We start from the raw sequence: 24,233 nt of genomic DNA on the forward strand, positions 1-24,233 counted from the left end.
CCCTCCCGACAGAACCTTCCTTTAGATTCCTGGGAGCTTCATAGCGTTCCACCAGGTCCACCATCTCAAGGGCTTTGCCAGGAGACACCTGACCAATCCAGTGCTGAAGAGGGTATGGTAAAGCCCTCTAGAACATATCGCCTAACATACCAGCATAGCAGTGGGACTCAGCAAGTTAGGCTGTAGCTATTTTTGCAAGAAGTGAAGTAAGTTATAATACTGGGTCTTGGAGGCTCAGCCCGGTTGAACCCCCACTGATGCACCCGCTGGGCCCGGACAAACACATTCATCCCCAGTTTTGCCAGAATTTCACCCTTGACTTTCTGGTAGTCGGCCGCTTGATCGTCCGGCAAGACGAAATACACCTGCTGGGAATCGGATGCCAGGAACGGAGCGACGACAGCCCACTGGGTAACTTTTCCCTGATGGCCACTTTCACGTACATCGCCAGGTAGGTTTCGATGACGTCTGCGGGGGTCATCTTAGGAATCGCGGCACGGACTGCTTTCCGGGCATCGTGGACGCTAGGGGTTGCTCCTGCTGTCTGCAAAGCCATCACGTGTTGTAGCAGCAACTGGTTAGTCTCCTGCTGTTGTTTATTAGCCTCGCGTTGCTGCAGGTTTGTCTATCGCTGCTGCAGATTAGCCTCCATGAGGGCCTTCACAACAGCCTCCATTTTGTCGTGGGGCACTGGTTGTAATACAGCTGGTTTAATGTACGACATACAACCGTGCCTGAAAAATGCAGAAACCCAAAAAATTGGCGTTCAGGTAGGGGTGGGCGATATGGCCTAAAATCTATATTGCGATATAATTTTAAGCACGTGCGATATGCGATATATATTGCGATATATTGTTTTCTATATTTGGGGGGGGGGTGTTTAAACTTTTTTTTTTTTTTACTTTTTATTTATTAACCTCCTCAAGGGCTAGAACCCTTGTCATATTCACCCTAATAGAGTAGGGTGAATAGGACTTTACACTCTCCCTGCTGCTCTGTGCATAGTGCACACAACAGCAGGGAGCTGATCCCCCTCCCCTAATCAGTGCCATCCACAGATCCCCCTGCCCTAATCAGTGCCATCCACCGATCCCCCTGCCCTCATCAGTGCCATCCACAGATCCCCCTCCCCTAATCAGTGCCATGCACAGATCCCCCTCCCCTAATCAGTGCCATGCACAGATCCCCCTCCCCTAATCAGTGCCACACACAGATCCCCCTTGCCTAATCAGTGCCACCCACAGATCCCCCCCCCTAAACAGTGACACCCACAGATCCCCCTCCCCTAAACAGTGACACCCACAGATCCCCCTCCCCTAAACAGTGACACCCACAGATCCCCCTTCCCGACGCTCTCAGGAGCACATTTATAAACTAAACAGTAACTTTAACTTTAATCAGCGACTCTTTACTTGTATACCGTACTCTGTCTTAGCTCCGGTAACAGCAGGCAGTGCGGGCGGCGCTCACTCACTGACGTCACGCGCCTGCGCCGCCTAGTGGGAGGAGCAGGCGCGTGACGTCAGTGAGTGAGCGCCGCCCGCCCGCACTGCCTGCTGTTACCGGAGCTAAGACAGAGTACGGTATACAAGTAAAGAGTCGCTGATTAAAGTTAAAGTTACTGAGTGGCGTGGCCCTGTATATTCTAACCCCCAGGCAAGCGTCCCTGTCACCATGGGAATGCCTGGGGGTTAGAATATACCATCGGATTTGAGTTTTCACGCGCTCACTGAGATCGTGAAAACTCAATGATTTACTGTCAGTCCCTCCCCTCCTCCTCCTCTTTTGTCATTGGTGGTCAGCGGCAGCCGCACACAGCGGGGAGGGACTCCCTCCTTCTCCACTCGGTGCCGGCTCAGGAGAACATGGTGCGCGCAGAGAGCGCGATCATATCGTGGTCCGGCGAAATAGGCGATATGCTCAAAATCCATATCGTGGCACAAATTTATATCGCATATCGTCTATATCGCCCACCCCTACGTTCAGGCCAGCCTCACTAATCATGCGCGCATCCTCCACCAATTGTTGGGTTTCGCTCTGGTAGACAGGATTAGCGGATGCAGTATAGAGGCAATAACAAGTTCTTTGGATCAAACAGTTCAGTGTTTTATTAACACTTTAGGCAAGTGACAAAACAAGCAGTCATAATCAAACAAAAAGTCACCTTGCAGTGTTGGTGGTAATTCACACCATGCGACAATTCTGCCTCAAAGAGTCCTTGATCATAGCAGCACCAACCTGTTTTCACACCAAACAGGTAGAACACAGAGACCTGGCTTCTGAGCCCAACTGCCTATTTAAGGACAGCCAGGTGCTGCCAAAACCCGGACCGGCATTTAAAATCTGGTCCAGTATTTGACTTACCTGGCTGTAAATCAGCCCAGCAGCACATGCTGGGAGGAAAATACCTGTTCCCAGACAAAACCTCTCACTGTGTCACAGAACATAAATGGAAAATGTGTGACCTGAAAGTGGTAGCACTGCTGCTTGGCCTACAGTTAGGGTACACAAAGCATATGTGTTTCTTGTGCCTATGGAACAGTTGTGATGACAACAATCATTACAAAATTAGACAGTGGCCTCTCAGAGTCGAGCACACAGTTGGTCAGTACAATGTACAACACAAATCACTGGTCAATCCACTTCAAGTTTTTCTTCCACCACTTCACATTAAACTTGGTTTAATGAAAAATGTTGCAATTGCACTTGATCGTGATGGAAATGGTGTCCAGTATTTGAAGGAGAAGTTTAGCACACTGAAAACTGGTCCCCCGAAATCAACAAACTAATGACACATTCAGAACAAAACAAAACCCTCTGGAACTTGCAGCTTGGGATGCATTTGTGCTAGTAGTGCAGAACTTCCTTGGGAACAGACAAGCTGTAAACTACGCTGAATTAGTAGACAACATGCTTACAGCATATGAACAACTTGGCTGCCGAATGTCACTGAAAAGTGCATTTCTTACATTCCCATCTTGACTTTTTCCCACCCAATTTGGGACACGTAAGTGACGAACTTGGAGAGCGGTTCCATAAAGATATTTCTACAATGGAGAACAGGTATCAAGGCCGCTGAAATCCCAACATGATAGGGGACTACTGCTGGTTTTTGCAATGGGAAAATATGACCGTTTACAAACACAAAAGCAGATGCCTCAAGCACTTTAACAGTACTGGGCCTTGCTCAAGTAAGACTTTTAAACTGAAAAACTAGACTTTTTGAAATTTTGTTATTCCATTACATTTTCATACACTGTTTACTAAGTAAACTTTGATGTAGGCAATTGTTGGAGTAAAACTCGTTCTGTTCAAAATTATTCAGTGCTTTCCAAGTGATTAATTCATTTAGGCATACTTATGCAAAGCAAAATTTTGTGACGTGTTACAACAATTCTGACTTCGGACTTGTAATCCGCACACTCAATTTAGTATAGGACAAATGGTTTTTGCCCAGTAGCAGACAATAACTTTTCTTTTGTTGCATGGTGTTATTGTAGTAAAATGGTGGAAATCCACCTTAAGCAAACTTCTAACCATCATCAAGTCCTAAAGCACTGTAATTCAAATGAATAGAAAACCATGAGGAACAAGGTGAGTCTGCTAAAGAGGATTCTTCCTTAGAATCCTCCGATATGCCTAGTAGGGGGAAACTTAAAGGGAACCTGTCACCAGTTTTATGGTGTCCTAACTAAGGGCAACATAAATAAGTGACTGATTCTCTTAGCGAAATGCTGAGTCACTTTCTTTAATTGACCCAGTCAATCTGCCAACATCTTGTATTGAAAAGCTCCATCTGATAATGATGAGTCATGAATATTCATGAGCTCCTGACTCTCCCCACCTACCGGCTGCAGATTGACAGTTTGTTTCCATATGAATCAGCAGCAGGTGGGCAGGGGAGTGGCTATAGCTCTGAATTAAATATACGCTGGACTCAATGACATCACGCCAGACTCGAATCAGCTCATTAGCATGCGGCATGTGGCATCTTTGTGTGTATATTATGAGGTAACCATCTGTCACACCAGTAAGTGAATACATCTAAGGCACTTTTTAGTAGTTAATGATTGTATATAATTAGTTATATTATAATCAAATATCCACATGACAGGTTCCCTTTAAGTATATAAATTAAAATAATAGCATTACTTCTTTTTATACATAATGATAACTGCTCATAAGGAAACACAAAATAACAAGCTAGAGTTATAGAAGGGAAAAGATAAAGCCTTCAGTTCAGACTACGACATTCTTTCATGGCAAAAATAATCAGTAAAACATTACCTTATAGACGTCTAGTTCTCCGCACTGGAAATCAAAAAGTGTGTAAAGTTCATTCAGCATGGTGATAACTTGCATTGGTGAACAATGAGAACATATTGCTGTAAAGCCCACAATATCAGAGAACAGCATGGTTACGTTGTTAAACTTCTTGGCTTTCACAGTTTGTCCCTGCCACAACTGCTGAGCCACCTCACCAGGAAAGATTGAAAACAGAAGGTCAACAGTTTTCTTTTTCTCCTCTTCTAAAGCTTGGTGGGCACATTCCAGGGTAGCCTTCAGTTTTCCTAACCTCTTTTTCAGTCCATCTTGAGCTCTGGCCTGTTCTCCTATTAGTACCACATCTCTCAGAGCATTGTGGATTGGAATATCTGACAGGTAGAGACCTCTTCCTGTGAAATCTTCTAATCTATCTACACAGGGGGAGCCCAGAAACAGAATAGAGTTTGATTCAAAAACATAGATCATCTGGCCCTTCAGATTCATTGCCTGTAACTGCACAAGAGAAAAAAAAAAAAACTTTAAAATGCTACATAGATTTCACAGTGTTTTCACATAATGTATGCAGTTTCTACATGTCATTTAGTTATACTATTGGGCCATTTGGCCTTATTTATCTTTTACAGTACCTGGGTTGCAACATGCCCTTTGACACAGAGCTGTATTAAAAATATGTACAGTACAGAGCACATTAAAATATTTTGTATTAAACAGTATAAGAAATAAAGAAAACATAATTAAAGCATGCTAACAGCTTTTACTAATTTGACTAGGAGCCAGGACAATCTAAATGCAGCTCTAGGTAATAACCTTATTATACTACAGAAATTTTAAAAAAGCACACCTGGAAAACTTAATGCGATTGAGCTGAGAATGACAAAGTATAAACACGTAGTGGTGTTGGTCAATGATCACCCAACCAAGGTGGTGCACCCTTACTTTTAGGTTCTCCAGCAGGGTATATGTCCAGGCAAAGTCACATTAATACTGGGTGGCTGTCACGGACGGTGTACAGGAAACAAGGCAAAGCAACATGTAAAAATGACTCGCTGGATCCAAAAGCTAAGGAACCAAGGGAGACCCCTGCAGGAGACCTGGCACTTTCCCTGGCTGCTCAGCCTATGCAAAGATCCTAATGGTGGAGGTTTGCATATCCACGAACCTTGACTATAAAGCCCTGAGCACCCTACAATAGTGAGGGGACACGACCACCGGCTCCCTACACAAGATACGGAGGGAGTCAGGGTCACCTGGGATCCAGCAAACAGAAAATAAACGATAAAGGTACAACACTTAGCTTTGTAGCAGACAGGAGAACAAGGTCAGCATGCACACACACTCCAGGAAGAAGTATAAGCCGCCCAGAAAAGCATTCTGGGGAGGAATTTAAAGGGAAGCAATTAGTCCAACACATGACAGCTGAGAGAGGCTAACGAGAGGAGGAATTGAATACCACAACACAGAAACTCAAGGAGGAGGTTCTGAAAGGCCTCTGTCAGAGCTTCTCAGCTGTCTGGTTGTGACAGTACCCCTCCCTCTACGAGTGGACTCCGGACACTCAGAACCCACCCTCTCAGGATGGGACCTATGGAAAGCCCTGATGAGACGAGAGGCCTTAATGTCCGTCACTGGGACCCACATCCTCTCCTCAGGACCATACCCCTCCCAATGAACAAGGTACTGAAGAGAACCGCGGACAAGACGAGAATCCACAATCCTAGAGACCTGAAATTCAAGATTCCCATCTACCATAATCGGAGGAGGAGGCAAAGGCGAGGTACAATGGGTTGAACATAAGGTTTCAATAAGGACTTATGAAAAACATTATGGATCTTCCAAGTCTGAGGAAGATCAAGACGGTATGCAACAGGATTGATGACAGACAGGATTTTGTAAGGCCCAATAAACCTAGGACCCAACTTCCAGGAGGGAACCTTCAATTTGATATTCTTGGTAGACAACCACACCAGATCACCAACATTCAGGTCCGGACCAAGCACACGTCTCTTATCTGCCACACGCTTATATCTCTCACTCATGCTCTTTAGATTATCCTGAATCTTTTGCCAAATAGATGACAAAGACGAGGAGGATCTGTCCTCATCAGGTAAACCAGAAGACCCCTCTCCCGAGAAAGTCCCAAACTGTGGATGAAACCCATATGCACCAAAAAATGGTGACTTATCAGAGGACTCCTGACGACGGTTATTTAAAGCAAACTCAGCAAGGGACAAAAAAGAACACCAATCCTCTTGATTCTCCGCCACAAAACAACGCAGATATGTCTCCAGATTCTGATTGACGCGCTCTGTCTGGCCATTCGACTGCGGGTGGAAAGCAGAAGAGAATGACAACCGAACCCCCAAGCGAGAACAGAAAGCCTTCCAGAATCTGGAAACAAACTGCGTGCCCCTATCAGAGACTATGTCTGAAGGAATACCGTGCAATTTGACAATGTGATCAATAAATGCCTGCGCCAGCGTCTTAGCATTGGGCAAACCAGGAAAAGGGATGAAATGCACCATTTTGCTAAAACGGTCCACCACCACCAGAATCACAGTCTTCCCCGAGGAACGAGGCAGGTCCGTTATGAAGTCCATGGACAGATGTGTCCAAGGACGGGAAGGAATGGGTAAGGAAAGGAGAGGACCTGATGGCCGTGAATGAGGGAATTTGGCACGAGCGCAAGTCTCGCAGGCTGCCACAAAACCCTCAACCGACTTACGAAGCGCAGGCCACCAGAATCTCCGAGCGATGAGATCCAGTGTGGCTCTTACCCCCGGGTGCCCAGCAAGGACCGTATCGTGGTGTTCTATAAAAATCTTGTGTCTTAAAGCGAGAGGCACAAACAACCTCCCAGGAGGACAAAGATCAGGAGCCTCTGACTGGGCTGCCTGCACCTCTGCCTCCAATTCAGGAAAAAGAGCAGAGACCACCACACCTTCAGCTAAAATGGGACCCGGGTCTTCAAAATTCCCGCCTCCCGGAAAACAACGTGACAGGGCATCTGCCTTCACATTCTTAACTCCAGGGCGGAACGTGACAACAAAATTAAACCTAGAAAAGAACAAAGACCATCTGGCCTGTCTCGGGTTCAGACGCTTGGCTGACTCCAAGTAGGCCAGATTTTTATGGTCAGTAAATACGGTAATAGGGTGTCTGGCTCCCTCTAGCCAATGGCGCCATTCCTCAAAAGCCAACTTGATGGCCAACAATTCCCTATCTCCCACATCGTAATTTCTCTCTGCGGAGGAGAGTTTTCTTGAGAAAAAGGCACACGGTCGCCAATTGGCAGGAGAGGAACCCTGAGACAAGACCGCCCCCACACCCACCTCAGAAGCATCAACCTCAACTATGAAGGGTAAAGAAACATCAGGTTGCACCAAGATGGGAGCGGAAGCAAAACTTTCCTTGATATCAGAAAAAGCCTTACGCGTCTCTACTGACCAAGAAGAAAAATCTACCCCCTTTCTGGTCATATCAGTGAGTGGTTTAACAATAGAAGAATAATTCAAAATGAACTTCCTGTAATAATTGGCAAAGCCAAAAAACGCATCAGCGCCTTCTGATTCTCAGGAAGCTCCCACTCAAGCACAGCGTGGACCTTCTCGGGGTCCATGCGAAAACCAGAAGCGGAGAGAAGAAACCCCAGAAATGGAATTTCTGGAACCGCAAACACACATTTTTCCAGTTTCGCATATAATTTATTCTCCCGCAGGATGAGCAAGACCTGACGTAAATGTTCCTTATGAGTTTTGAAATCGGGAGAAAAAATCAAAATGTCATCCAAATACACCAATACAAATTTTCCCATCAAATGATAAAAAATGCTGTTCACGAAATGCTGAAAAACGGCTGGGGCATTCATCAAACCAAAAGGCATAACCAAATTTTCAAAATGGCCCTCAGGGGTATTGAAGGCCGTCTTCCATTCGTCCCCTTCTCTGACCCTGACCAGGTTGTATGCCCCTCTTAAATCTAATTTGGAAAAGATTTTAGCCCCAACAACCTGGTTAAATAGGTCCGGGATCAGAGGAAGCGGATAAGGGTCATGAATTGTGATATTGTTCAGCTCCCTGAAATCCAGACAAGGTCTTAAAGAACCATCTTTTTTCTTAACAAAGAAAAAACCAGCGGCAACAGGTGACTTCGAGGGTCGTATGTGTCCCTTTCTCAGACTCTCAGAGATATAAGCACGCATAGCGATCCTCTCAGGTTGGGAAAGATTGTATAAACGAGATTTAGGCAGCTTGGCGTCTGGGATGAGATTAATAGGGCAATCGTACTCCCTGTGCGGGGGCAAATCCTGAACTCCACTCTCAGAGAAGACATCCGAAAATTCAGAGAGAAAAGATGGTACAGTCTTAGTAGCAACCTCAGAAACAGATGTCATGAGGCAATTCTCTCTGCAAAAGTCACTCCAACCATTTATTTGCCTCGCTTGCCAATCAATGGTGGGGTTATGCTTAGTGAGCCAGGGCAGCCCCAACACCAGAGGGGTAGGTAAACCGCTAAGGACGAAACATGACACATCCTCAACATGAGCATCACTCACAATTAAACGGATATTGTGAACTATGCCCTTTAATGATTTTTGAGAAAGTGGAGCGGAATCGATAGCAAAAACAGGAATATCCTTTCCCAAAGTGCGCACCTGGAAACCATGAGTTATCGCAAATTGATTATCAATGAGATTGACCGCTGCTCCACTATCCACAAAAATCTCACAAAAAATGTTCTTGCTCCAGGACAAAACGGGAACTACAAGCAAATGGAAAACCTTCAATTTCCGCCTCAACCCTGCCAATAGTAACAGACGGAACATTTTTAAAAGATTTTTTCCTGTTTGTTTCTTTATTACTCCCAGAAAACTGCCTGAATCTCCTAGAGGGACAAATATTTGCCAAATGATTTATACCTCCACAACAAAAACAAACCCTCCCATGCGAGCTGAATCTTCTATTGTCAGAAGCAATCAACCCCAGCTGCATGGGCTCCTGCTCAGAAGGGGCTGACGGCGACTGAGACCCCTGCGCACAGAATGGGACCGCTGCACTGTCCTGGGACTGAGTATGACAGGAAGGGGACATCTCTCCTCTCTCTCTAAGACGCCTGTCAATATGAACGGCCTGAGACATAGCAGAGTCCAAAGAAATAGGCCTCTCATGAAAGGCAAATGCATCTTTCAATCCCTTTGAAAGACCATGGCAAAATTGGCTTCGGAGTGCAGCATCATTCCAACCAGTATCAACTGCCCATCTCCGAAATTCTGAGCAGTATATTTCTGCGGATTGTTTACCCTGGCATAATAGACGTAGTTTAGACTCAGCCAGAGCAATACGATCCGGATCATCATATATCTGACCCAGGGCTAAAAAGAATTCATCCACTGAACGGAGAGGCCGTGCCCCCTCCGGCAGCGAAAAGGCCCAGGACTGAGCGTTACCTCTGAGCAGCGATATAATGATCCCCACCCTCCGTTCCTCATCACCAGAGGAGTGGGGAAGAAGGCGAAAATGGAGTTTGCAAGCCTCTCTAAAACGCACAAAATTCTCACTACCCCCGGAGAACGTATCCGGGAGCGAGATCTTAGGCTCAGAACAAACTCCATGAACGCAAGCTGAACCGGTCACTTGAAGCTGAGAAAAAGTCTTACGGAGATCAGCTACCTCCAATGAAAGACCCTGGAAGCGTTTAGCCAAAAGTGAAACCGGATCCATGCTTGAGACGGTTATGGCGGCTTATAATGTCACGGACGGTGTACAGGAAACAAGGCAAAGCAACATGTAAAAATGACTCGCTGGATCCAAAAGCTAAGGAACCAAGGGAGACCCCTGCAGGAGACCTGGCACTTTCCCTGGCTGCTCAGCCTATGCAAAGATCCTAATGGTGGAGGTTTGCATATCCACGAACCTTGACTATAAAGCCCTGAGCACCCTACAATAGTGAGGGGACACAACCACCGGCTCCCTACACAAGATACGGAGGGAGTCAGGGTCACCTGGGATCCAGCAAACAGAAAATAAACGATAAAGGTACAACACTTAGCTTTGTAGCAGACAGGAGAACAAGGTCAGCATGCACACACACTCCAGGAAGAAGTATAAGCCGCCCAGAAAAGCATTCTGGGGAGGAATTTAAAGGGAAGCAATTAGTCCAACACATGACAGCTGAGAGAGGCTAACGAGAGGAGGAACTGAATACCACAACACAGAAACTCAAGGAGGAGGTTCTGAAAGGCCTCTGTCAGAGCTTCTCAGCTGTCTGGTTGTGACAGTGGCATCACTCCTTGTTGCAATACAGGCAGCCACTCTGGCATGGTAACGGTCATAAAGATGCTGGATATTCTCCTTTGGTATGTCATTCCAAGCTCTTTCAACTTGGATTCGTAGTTCAACCAAGGTGGTTGTTTGCTGCTGTACATGGGGAATCAGCCCATCCAGTCCCAGACATTGGAGAGATCTGTTAACTGAGCTGGCCCGGGAGCTGCTGGGTACCCTGAAGAGCATGTTGTGTAGTGTGTCCTGGGCATACTAAAGGCTAGTCAACGTTCCCTCCACACGTACCATACAGGAACAGCCATGGTAGCTAATGGCACCCCACACCAAGACACCTGGTGTTGGTCCTGTTTGTCTCTGAACTATGCATGATGGCAGTTGGTACTCCCCAGCCCTCCTGATGCTGCCATCAATGGCACACAATAGTGTTCAGTGATGAAAGCAGGTTCTGCCTCATTACTAATGAAGGCCTCATCACAGTTTGCTTACTAGAGAGCCTACTGCCATCTTGCATAATTCAGAGAAACATAGGACTAACACCAGGTATCATGGTGTAAGGAGCCAATAGCTACCACGACTTTGACCAGTCTTCAGTATATCCAGGAAATCGTGGAACCAGTCCTATTGCCTATTTTGACTCAGTTAGGAGACTTGGTGGTCCAACAAGATAACACTAGCATACAACACTGCATGCATTACACAACATGTTCTTCAAGGTATCCAGCAGCTCTCTTGACCAGCTTGGTTGCCAGATCTCTCTGCCATCGAGAATGGCTTGGACTGGTTGGTGCTCAACTAAGGCTCCAAGTTGAAAGAGATTGGAATGACATACCACAGAAAGATATCCAGAATCTATCTATCTATCTTACTCTGCTCATGCTTAAAGGGTTACCACTTTCTAAAAGAAAAGTCACTATAATACCCTAAGCCCATGCCCCCTCATGTCTTACCTGAGCATTTCAGTTCCGTGCCCCCGCTGCCAATAAATGCAGTTTGTAAACAGCAGCAGATGGCATCCAGGGCAATCATGATGGTTACATTATTAACCCATGTGATTGCTGCCCTGGACGCATCCTCTTGCACTGAATGCATTTAACATCTGTGTGTATATATTTATTTTGAGCAGTATCTGCGTATGTCCTGAATGCTTTCATCCCAGGTGCAGAAATGGATGAATGAAGGGCAGCAGTTAATTGGTTAATCATGTGACCATATCCTGATTGCCATGGTGGATGCCAGTGGCTACTATACACAAACTAGATTCAGGGACACTGAAGAAGGACACACTAAATCAGGGTGCTCAAGGAAGACATGAAGGGGTTTAGGGTTTCCTATGCTAGTGCCCGAATGTTAGGGTGTCAAAGAGCTTTTTTAGCTGATTCATTTGAATGGAAAACAGTCAAGATAAATCTGATTTGTTTAGATCAATTCACTGATCTTTAATGGTGCTTACAGACGCACTCTTATGTGTGGCTGGAAGAATGCAGATATTTACATTTATTTATACTGTATGTAACAATCTAAAAAAAAAAAAATCTGCATCACTCCTCAGCCATGAATAAAGCTAATAGGATAAAGTTAGAACTTCTTTAAGAGATGAAATGGGTAAATATTCATTCTAGATTTTCCTTTCCTCAACAAAATGTAGTCAAGCTAATTAATCCAAGGAACCAAAAGAATGTTTTTAGATGAGGTAAGAAATAATGAACAAAATCAGCCTTAGGCAATGTTCATAAATAGCATATCTGCTGCAATGTAGAGTATAGTTTCCCCCGGGTATTCCTGTTACCTCCCACACTCCAAAAACATACTGGCAGGCGGATTTTCTTCCCTAGAAATTGGGTCCTATAATAAGGGACGAGCACATTCAGAAATCAGCATGATTGATAATATACCAAGTTGATCGCGCTCGTTTAAAGGACCTTTCATACGGCTGATGCAAACTGAAAGGCTTGCATATCATATACTTAGGGGGTCATTTATTATTCAGAAATACGCCTATAAATTTACTTAAATTTAGACTGCCGCTGGATGCACGAAGTTATGTAGAGGCCTGCGCCAGATATAAGGGTTATTAAGACCAGCATCTAAAACGCCGGTTTTAATAAATGACCCCATTAGTTTGTATGCATTCTGGTCCGGTTTGTTGTGTTGCCATGCTGGAAACAAAATCGCTTCAGCAGCGTTTTTGTGTGTGGCATGGGAAACTGAACAATCCAGATCCGGCACAAAACCCATGTAAGGGTGGGTTCTCATTGGCGTATTGGAATTCCATTACAGGTTCTGTTATAACAGAGTTATAACGGAATAAAACAGAATTTTAGGACGGAAAGCAAACCGTCATGATCAGTTTGTACCATTTCTCTCAGAGATCAGTTATTTTTGACAGGAGAAAAAGTACTGTATTTTTCACCCTATAAGGGCTCGTGCACACGACCGTATGTATTTTGCGGTCCAAAAAACGGATCCGCAAAAAATACGGATGACATCCGTGTGCATTCCATATTTTGCAAAACGGAACAGCTAGCCCTTCATAGAATAGTACTATCCTTGTCCGTAATGCGGAACGGAAATACGGACATATGACACGGAAAGAAAATACGTTTGTGTGCATGAGGCCTAAGTTGCAACTGCCCATAAGACACACCTAGGTTTTAGAGAAGAATAAGAAACAAACATTTTTCATTATACCTCAAATCAGACCCCCCAATGTTAATCAGACTTCAGCTCAGAGCCCCAATCAGACTCTCAATGTTAATAAGACCTTCAATAAGACCTCAGATCAGACCCCCAATGTTAATAGGACCCCAATAAGACCTCAGATCAGACCCCCCAGTGTTAATAAGACCCAAATAGGACCCTCAATCAGACCTCACCTCAGACCCCAATGTGAATGACCCCCAATCATACCTCAGATGAGAGCCCCAAAATGAATAAGACCCCCTTCATTCAAACCTCAGATCATACTAACAATTTGAATAACCCCCAGACCTCAGATAAGAGCCCCAATATGAATAAGACCCCTCCATTCAGACCTCAGATCAGACCCCATGATCAGAGCAAACACGATTAAAAAAAAAATCTGCCTACCTCTCTGCTGCCGCTCCTAGGATCCAGCTCGCTTCTTCTTTCTGCTGCGTGCTGTGACCCGAGACGCACATCGTAAGGTCACAAAGCGCCGACCTCCTCACGCTGTGTGCAGTCACAGAACAGCGAGCAGTCATGGATCAGGAAGCCATGAGTAGAGAGCCTGGTGAGCAGAGCCTTCACCGCTTCTCGATCCTCCTGTACTAATAAGCACTTCCATAATGGAATCACTGATTAGTATTCGCCCCATAAGACGCAATGACATAAAAGTGCATCTTATAAGTGCGTCTTATAGGATGAAAAATACAGTACTTTTTCTCCTGTGAAAAATAACTGATCCCTGATGGAAGTGACGCAAATTAATTGAAACTGATCATAACTCCTGCTCAAGATAATGGATGTTTTTTTTTCTGTTCTTCTGATGGATCAGAAGAATGAAAAGCTAAACGGTGATGTGAACGAGGCCTTATTAAGTGTTCTTGCATGGCAAGACCTCTTACTGTTATCTCACATATATATATTATTATTATAGCCAAATTTACTACCCTAACTCCTCCCACAGTTTTTACACTACTTAGACAGTAATATACCGAAACGTGCGGATTCTTCCCGATTGGTGTGCTATTACTTTGTGGAACGTTTTGCTGAATGGTTCACGAAATATCGACGTTTTTGTGGCGAAATTGGTCCCATAGGAATGAATGGCGAAATGTTTAAAACTAAAGTGGGAGCTGACAAAAGCTAGAGTGGGAGCTGAAAAATCAGGACATGATTTCTAAACTGCCACCACTCCTTCATTTTCAGGCCCACCTACACAAATCTTATGTCAAAACGTTCAGCTATCCCTGCTGCCACTAAAAATGTCCACGGCTAAGCCATAGTCCTGATAGTTTTCACAATATGACCATCTGATATGGTTCACCTAATGCAGCCTAGATTTCTCACTATACCTCTGGCTTTTGCAGAGACAGGGACAAAGTCTCACCAAAATGAAATTGCTCTGCTCTGAATCGTATCTAAGGGCAGTAAAAGACTGATCAGTGACACAACAATTCTGTCCTCTAATTCACACTGCAGGTTCTCAGGGTATTTTCCCTGCTTCCTGTTAGTATGAGGTTTACCTTCTCGGTTCTTACAAGCAGGAGGCGGGGGAAAGGAGTTTGAACCAGCATCTCATATGATACACTGTAGATTCTGCATACAGCACACACCGACAGTCAGGGAATCTTATATCTCTGCAACTATTTATAACAAAGGCTCACCTACTATATCACTGTACTCATGTTCCCTTAGATAAGGCAGAAATGATATCTTCAGCAGAACTCTATGCATGGGGGTTCATACACAGCAGGGTCAGACTGGGAACTTAAAGTGGCTGTGGAAAAAAAAGCTAAAAGTGGCCCCATGTTGTAGACAGGTCCAAACTGACAGAAAGTGGGGGCAGCGCAAATCGGCAGGGCTAGCCTAAGTAGATGCAGCCAAAACAAATAGGGTCAGCAATACCACAGAGCAGTACAAAATACTGCCCCAGAAGCTGTCCATCTGTGGTGACAATCAATCATTGCCATGTTCTGTCCTCCTCCTCCTACAATTGTCTCTAACTGAGGCCGAATAGATCATACGAGTGTATTACTGTAGTGCAGCGGCGGCATGAAGCGCACGGCGTCAGAGCAACCAATGGCGCCGTGCGCTTCTGCTGTCAGCAGGATGCCAGGCTGTGTTCCACGGCCGTGTGCATTCATCCTAGGAAATAGAGCAGAGAGCTGAGGTGAGACGAAGGCAGAGCACCAAGCCAGCCATACCTTCAGCATGCTGCCTGGAATTCCCCTATTGCAGTATGCTCCAAGTGGCCAAGAAAAGAAGAAAAAAAAAAAAATACCTGAATGCCATTCCAAGTCGTCATCTCCAGAGCAGGCGATGGGTCTTTTCCAGTATGTGGCCTGAGACACTAGTTTCCCTGTTAGAGTTGTCACAATACAAAAATTTTGATTCAGTTTCGATACCAAGAAAAAGTACTGCGATACTCGATACCACGCAATTTTTTTTTATTCTATTACGGCCTCATTCACACGACCGTTGTGTGCATCCGTGGCCGTTGTGCCGTTTTCCTTCACGGACACATTGACTTTCAATGGGTCCGTGGAAAAATTGGAAAATGCTCCGTTTTGCAGCCGAGACCGTGATCCGTGTATCCTGTCCGTCAAAAAAATATGACCTGTCCTACTATACTGTAGTTCACAGGAAGTCAGCCACACTGGACAAAATGACCTGAATACACAGAAGATCAAACCCAGCACTGGTGGTCAGACTGGGATAACATGACACAGCTGCCCAAAATGAAAGGGTTTAACAAGTAGGGATGGAAATGAACTGGGTTGAAATTACATAGCTAGAATATTGCTGGAGAGTTAGGCCCCTTTCACACGGGCGAGAATTCAGCACAAGTGCAATGCGTGAGGTGAACGCATTGCACCCGCACTGAATATAGACCCATTCACTTCAATGGGGCTGTGTACATGAGCGGTGATTTTCACGCATCACTTGTGCGTTGCGTGAAAATCGCAGCATGCTCTATATTGTGCGTTTTTCACGCAACGCAGGCCCCATAGAAGTGAATGGGGCTGCTTGAAAATCGCAAGCATCCGCAAGCAAGTGCGGATGCAGTGCGATTTTCATGCATGGTTGTTAGGTGACTATCTTTATTATTTTCCCTTATAACATGGTTATAAGAGAAAATAATAGCATTCTTAATACAGAATGCATATTAAAATGTCCATTGAGGGGTTAAAAATAATAAACCGATTTAACTCACCCCATCCACTTGATTGCGTAGCGGATCTCCTCTTCTTTCTACTTTCTTTAGGACCTGGCTAAAGGACGTTTGATGACGTCACTGGCATCCCCACGGTCGGTGCCCGTGCATTGCGGAGCGCAATTTGCAGCACGTGCACGACCAGCAATGACCTTAGTGTATTTGTTTGAAATATACATGTTATTACTTATGATGTACCGTATTTTTCGCCGTATAAGACGCACTTTTTCTCCCCCCTCAAAATGGGGGGAAAATGCCCCTGCGTCTTATACGGCGAATGCTGTCAATTTTACATCGCAAGCTGCGATGTAAAGCGAGCGGGGACTCGGGGAGAGACTGGGAGGAGGAGCTGGGGCCGGCAATAGCGGCGGGATGGTGCAGTCACTGTACTATAGCCCCGCTCCGCCGCTATACTAATATAATATGTCATATTCAATTAATGGTTATTAAATATGCCCCTTTATGCCTAATAGTACCTTAAATCCTTAGCGCTTCAGTAGTATGCAGGCCGGGCGGGCGGCAGCGTAACTCCCTGATGTCACGTGCCTGCGCCGCCTACTTTATGAATGAAGCAGGCGGCGCAGGCAAGTGACGTCAGTGAGAGACGCGCCGCGCCGGCCGCCCAGCCTGCCGGCATTGTACTGAAACGCTTAGGATTTAAGGTACTATTAGGAATAAAGAGGCATATTTAATAACTATTAATTGAATAAGACATATTATACTAGTATACTGGAGCGGCGGGGGATCTGTGGATGTCACAGTTATGGGCTGGGAGGGTCTGTGGATGACACATGTATAACAGTGCCATCCACAGATCCCCCCCCCCTGTAACAGTGCCAGCCACAGATCCCCCTGTAACAGTGCAAGCCACAGATCCCCCCATAAGTGTCCGTCATCCACAGTTCCCCCAATAACAGTGTCCGTCATCCACAGATCCCCCCATAACAGTGTCTGTCATCCACAGATCCCCCCATAACAGTGTCCGTCATCCACAGATCCCCCCATAACAGTGTCCGTCATCCACAGATCCCCCCATAACAGTGTCCGTCATCCACAGATCACCCCATAACAGTGTCCGTCATCCACAGATTCCCAGTAATAGTGCCATCCACAGACCACCATTAGTTCCAAACACACAGCACACCTTTTGGTTAAAAATATTTTTTTTCTTATTTTCCTCCCCAAAAACCTAGGTGCGTCTTATACGCCGGTGCGTCTTATACGGCGAAAAATACGGTAATTTGCTTGCTATATTGATTGATTTGTAACACGCATACAGGTGATGTCCTCTGTAGATTTACAGCTATGCCCTTTTAGGGTTAACCTCACGCTCCTCCTTAAATAGGCTGGCACACCTGTCTGCGTCGTACAGGTGGCCAGAAGAAGCACATTCGTCCGAAACGGCCGTTGCTGCCCTTCGCCGCTCAGACGGCTGTTTGCTGTGAAGGCTCGTCTACCTCAGCCCTGCTATGTCTGCATGTTTTTTGCTACCGCAATAAAGAAAGAGATGAAGACACCCTGCAGCTGGTGAGTGCCTCTGATTTTTCTATTTTTTTCTTCTGGTGGATTGTATTCTATCGAAAATATACTTAAGTAGGCACCACCGCAAGCTGGCATATTATCCCGGTGTACACAGAGGACTATTTATGTGCTTATCAGCGATTTATTGGGTGTAGTGCCGTCTGAATTTTTCTTCTGTTTTGGTGAATTATATGGACACACCTTTAAATCGCCACAGCTGTGTCTTTTTATGATGTCTGAAGACGTGGTCCCGGGTTTGAATGAGGGCAGAGAAGGGCCAGACGCCTTCTTTACGGAGTGTAACTCCAAAGATAATCTACAGGCAATCAGTACTAAGACCTTGGAAATGAAGATTTCCCAATTAGCCGACAAAGAGGTACGGCTGTTTTGGTCAGTCAATTCACTGAAATTGTACAAAGATAGCGGGAGAGTACCATGCGGTCTATGCATATATAAGGAGCTAGCGCAATATGAAGATGATATGTCATTTAATCTGGAATGGAAAAAACTACACATGGACTTTTCTATGCAAATCTTAAACATGGTTCTACGTAGAAACGAACAGGAGTATGAAACGGTTAATGATGCCCTATTAAAGGCAAAGGAGGAATTACGTACACGCCTAACGGAGAATCAAATACAAACCTTTGATAAAAAGCTGAACAGAAGGTTGGTCATTACACAAACAGAAATAAAGGAGAATAAAAAGGATACATTTCTGCTGGATAAAAATGACTGAGACTGGGAGAGTATTTGATTGGGGAAAAAGGAGACAGCGTAGAAGACGTCCACAAAGAAGAAATAGAACGGATTTTTGGACAACCGACTCTGATTCCAGCGCATCGGATGACCCCAATATATCAACCTGTTATTTGATAAAGGCAAATATTTATGCCGAAACGCGCGTCACATGGGTGACGAATAAAGAAGTCCCTTTCAGCAAAGAAAAAACGGAGTGCTGGTCTTTCTAAATATATATCTTGAGGGATCCGACCTACTGACCGCGCACCCGGACCTTAAAGAAAGCGCAGTGCCGTCCATTTGTCTTGTATTTATACGTCCCTTTAATGTTAGTCCAGGGGTATTTAAAGCCATACGGTGGTTACGGAACCACCCTGGTATTGTAGTAAAACCTGCAGACAAGGGGGGAAACATTGTGTTGATGTCCCTTGAATATTATAGATCAGAAGCCTTAAGGCAGTTAGAAGATATAGGGACGTATCAAAAACTACCCAGTGACCCCACCTCCATCTTACAATTACAATTGAAAGAGTTGCTACAAAAATACATAGATATTGGCTTTCTTGCTAGCACTAGTATTGAAAAATTTGTACCAACGTATCCCAAAAAGCCCTCATGGTATTTTTTGCCAAAGATACATAAGTCACCAACCCGACCCCTGGCCGCCCTATTGTGGCGGGGATCGGGTAGGTGACAGAACCTTTGTCGAAATACCTTGATTGGCTATTGAGACCGGCGCTGAAAAAATCAGTCACTTATCTAAAGGACACCAAGGATTTTCTCCTGGCACTGGAGGATCTATAGTGGCAGAGTGATTGGAACCTGGTGTCATTAGACGTAGAAAGTTTATATACCCGCATTCCCCAACATGCGGGAGTAGAGGCGGTCGTTGATATGCTTAATTCTACTGATAAGGACAAAGTCTATGTCCAATTTGTGGAAGAAGCACTACTCTTTGTATTGGGCAACAATACTTTCAGGTTTGGACAACAATGGTATCGGCAGGTACACAGCACGGCGATGGGGAGGCCAGTGTTGTGTACCTTTGCCAATATATACCTTAATAACCTTAAGAGCAAATATGTGTTTAATATAAAAAATCCCTTTTTGATCAACATACAAATGTTTTTGCGCTACGTGGATGATGTCTTCATGGTGTGGAGGGGAACTCGTGCTCTATGTGAGGAGTTTGTTTCCTATTTAAATCGCGAGAATGACATGAACATGCGCTTCACCTTAAATTTTGGAGGGGAGACGTTCGATTTTCTTGATGTTCGTGTTATTATAGGTGATGGGGAAATAGTCACAGAGGGTTATCGAAAACCCACTGCCTCTAATTCCCTTCTACACCATGGAAGCTTCCATCCACGTAGCGTAAAAGAGGCTATACCCTATGGACAATTTACACGGCTAAGACGTATTAACAGCAGAAGGGAAGGTTACATAAGACAGGCCACTGAACTCAAGAATCGTTTAGTGAAGAGGGAATACCCTTTGAAAATGCTGGATGAAGCATTTGTTAGGGCGGATAGAAACACACAGTACGAATTACTACATCAAAGTAAGAAAATGGAGGAGGATGATCGCTTTGTGTTTGTATTTAAATATAGCCTCATGGCCGATTCAATAAAAAAAATCTATTAAAAAATGAGAGTAGTCTAGATAAATTTACGGACAAAAAAAACTCTCATCGCTTTCCGAAAAACCCATACTCTGAGGGATCAGTTAGTTAGTAGCCGCATGAAATGTGAACAGAACCCAGATCAATGGCTAGGCGTTAAAAAACCTATAGGGAATCATCGCTGCGGTAATTGCTCCTTCTGTGGATATATCCTCTGGGACAAGATCCTATATATAGGGGGTATATCACACAGAATGAGACAATTCTGCACATGTAAGACCACGTACGTTATCTATTTAGTCAAATGTAGGCAAGACAATTACGCCCATGTTAGAGAGGTTCCGGGAACACCTCAATTCCATCAGAACGAGAAAAGGCTGCCCCCGCCCTGTAGGCAAAAACATGGGGGAGATAAAAAATGCCTGGGTTTTGCAGGACTTGAGGTGGTTCTAGTAATGACACAAGGAGGTGATAGGCATCGCCTCCTATTACAAAAAGAAGCGTGATAGATCATCCGTACGGATGCAATGGGTCCCTTAGGCCTTAATGATCGCAATGACCTTAGTGTATTTGTTTGAAATATACATGTTATTACTTGATTGCTATGTTAATTGATTTGTAACACGCACACATTTGATGTCCTCTGCGGATTTAGATCTATGCCCTTTTAAGGTTGACCTCACGCTCCTCCTTAAATAGGCTGGCACACCTGTCTGCGTCATACAGGTAGCCGGAAGAAGCACATTCGTGCGAAGCGGCCGTTGTTTGTTGTGAAGGCTCGTCCGCCTCAGCCCTGCTATGTCTGCAGGGCTGAGTGCCGCTGATTTTTCTATTTTTTTCTTCTGGTGGATTGTATTCTATTGAAAATATACTTAGGTAGGCACCACCGCAAGCTGGCATATTATCCCGGTGTACACAGAGGACTATTTATGTGCTTATCAGCGATTTATTGGGTGTAGTGCCGCGTGAATTTTTTTTCTGTTTTGGCAATTTGCAGTCTGCAGCATGTGCACGACCAGCACACGTTCGTGTGCAAGAGGACTTAGTCTTATGTGCAATAAAATGCTGGAGTGCTGTAACAGCAAATACAGGGGCCACAAAGTCTTAGAAATGGGCAGGTAAGGAATACAAACACTACAGGATTTTTGTTTCTTACTAGAGCCATCCTTTAACCATAAAAAGTAAAAGATAGTATGCTACCACAGTTAATGATGTGACATACAGTTTCATCAGGTGCTGTGCTATATCCTATCTTAACATGTCAAACGAAATGCCATCAGCCTTTCAGCAGTGAATTCTGCCAGGAGACAAATAATCACTTGTCTAGAGAATAAACTGTTCCAAAAACTGGAATGCTGCTCCAAAACTTTCATTATGAGTGAGAAGAATATTAGCATTTTCTGACTAGCAGTCATGTAACGTCATTTTCATAAATCTATTTAATAACTTATACCCATCCCCCCCCCCCCAAAAAAAAAAATCTGCATACATTTTAATAAACCTAGAAAAGAAAGTCCTTTTAAGCTTTACAACAAAAAATCTGTCACATTTCATTACAGCCTGTATGTATCAAATCTAATGAGGTGCTGAATTATGGTTTTAATGGTCAGTACTGCAATGAACCGTGAAACTCAGCAGAGCCGTATTACTTTGGCAAGGAATTAGGAGTAAAGTCGCCACTTAACATTCACATATTCCATATACTCTCTACACCATCTACGAATTTGTGCCTTCCCTACACAAGTATTTTTAGTTAAAAACAACTCACTATACTTATTTTTTAATAAAAAGTGGTGAGTAATGAATGAAGGAAGTATAGCTTCTGTGATAAGGTGGACAGTACGGCAAGGTGTGTATATCCCACTCAGATACCTCAGCTGGGTGGGATAGCTAAAATCCGGGATGCAATAGTCTCAGCAGCACGTAGGTTACTGAGACTGAGTTGTTTTTGGTATATTCTGGGCTGGATTTTAGCTGGATTGGCAGATGGAACTGGAAGTCGGATCTGCCAATCCACACCCTTCTAGGACGGGTGTTCCTTTGGTCCAGAGAGGATCGCAGGTGAGGTCTGCGATAATCTGACTGGGATAAAGCTCCTCCCAGGGTGTCAGTTAGGGGGAGTGTGTTATCCGGGAACAGACACCTGCAAAGATTTCGAGTGGTCTCAGCCGGGTAGGCTGAGGGACCACAAGGCTAAGTGACAGCCTGTAATTTGCGGGATGCAGTAACGCCTGCGGTACAAGGGTCACAAGGCCAGAGTCGGGAGGACTGCTGGGCCACAATCCCCCAAAGGGACTTGTATTTGTACAGCATGGGGGCTGGAGAACTATTTGGCTGGGAAAGCCAGGCCTTATGCTAGGTATGAATTGTAACCTGTGGTTTAGTCAGGGCTTTAGTTAATGTGTTTAGGTAGAGCCCAGACGGGCAGGCTTCTGTTTTATACTGTTTTTGTTGGTGCTTATGTCGCAATAAAGCACAGTTTTTATATGAAAAATAAGTGGTCTGAGAAGAAGTCTGTAACCGTGACCCCGGAAAGAGATATAACCCTCACATTTCCTAAGACAAGATATCAATATGCACTGTTTTTGCTCTTATAAATATCATTTATAAGGCTGTAAAAAACAGACCTACAGTAATGGTGATCAGTCTGAAATATCGTGGGGCCTCTCAAATGCCAACCTTAAAGGGGCTGTGCAGAAATATATATTGATGAACAATCCTCAGGATAGATCATCAATATGTCATCAGCTCCGACACCCCAGCTGATCCGCTATTTGAAGAGGTGGTACCGCTCCATGCACATGCTGCTTCCTCTTCATTATACCACGCATCGTCTTCCTAGTCATTACACTATGCGTCATCTTCCTTGGGTATTTGGGGGCAGCCAATAGCAGCCCTGCATGTTGCAGTGCGACACCATAGACTGCCATCATAAAAATTGTCGCGCGACATTGGTGCAACAAAATGTCGCGCAACAAATGTCGTCGTGTAGACCTAGCCTTATAGCGCTTACTATTTTTCCTGGGTGGAGCTCAGTTCGCCTGCTGTGTCCCTGTGAAATTCTCCTGCCTGGTATGCTAATTAATAGCATCAGAACAGGGAGGAGGAGATGCCAGGGTTTCTCAATGGGCGTCTCCTTCTCGCCGGCTGGGCTGTGGTCTAATCACATTGGAGAGCGTCACAGCCAGGGAGAACGTGATTTTTTTTTCTCCCTGGCTGGGACGCTCTCCGCTGTGATTGGACCGTGCTGCAGCCAGGGAGAAGGAGACGCCCATTGAGAAACCCTGGCAAAAGGGTAATTACATGATCAGCACAAAATGGAAAGTGAAAGCATTAGTCACACAGTTAGAAAAACAATTTTCAATTTTTTCAAACCTTTTACGACTGAACACCTCAATCATTTTAATAAAGGCCAATTGAAAATATGATTTTTACCCAAAAATAAGTTAAATGCAATCAGAAAAAAATACTCCAAAAGGTGTACATAGCCTTTAAAATTGGCACAAAAAGAACCACAAATGATAAATGTCCCCCATAGTTTTTTGTAAAAACAGTGAGGCAGATTTACTAATGGGATCTTACTTTACACTGTCTAAGAATACTAATCACAGTCTTAATATTAGTCCAAATTACTACTCTGGCGCATGGAACTTTGTAAATTTGGAGTATCGTAAATCCTGCTCCAGATTAAGGTCCCTTTCACACGAGTGAGTTTTCCGTGCGGGTGCAATGCGTGACATGAACGCATGGCACCCGCACTGAATCCTGACTCATTTATTTCAATGGGTCTGTGTACATGAGCGTTGTTTTTCACGCATCAGTTCTGCGTTGCGTGAAAATCGCAGCATGTTCTATATTCTGCGTTTTTCACGCAGCCCTGGCCCCATAG

General features: G+C 44.6%; 1 protein-coding gene across 2 annotated transcripts in view; it reads right to left on the minus strand.

The window, feature by feature from the left end:
* Window positions 1-24,233, minus strand: part of GUCY1A1 (guanylate cyclase 1 soluble subunit alpha 1) — a 108,291-nt gene that overhangs the window by 32,122 nt on the left and 51,936 nt on the right. For both annotated transcript variants that reach the window (XM_044300186.1, XM_044300188.1), the window contains exon 5: window positions 4,288-4,779. In XM_044300186.1, coding sequence (XP_044156121.1) covers window positions 4,288-4,779 — 492 coding nt within the window. The remainder of the gene's footprint in view (window positions 1-4,287; window positions 4,780-24,233) is intronic.

This window comes from Bufo gargarizans, chromosome 1 (genome assembly GCF_014858855.1).
Source record: "Bufo gargarizans isolate SCDJY-AF-19 chromosome 1, ASM1485885v1, whole genome shotgun sequence".
Taxonomy (NCBI): Eukaryota; Metazoa; Chordata; class Amphibia; order Anura; family Bufonidae; genus Bufo; species Bufo gargarizans.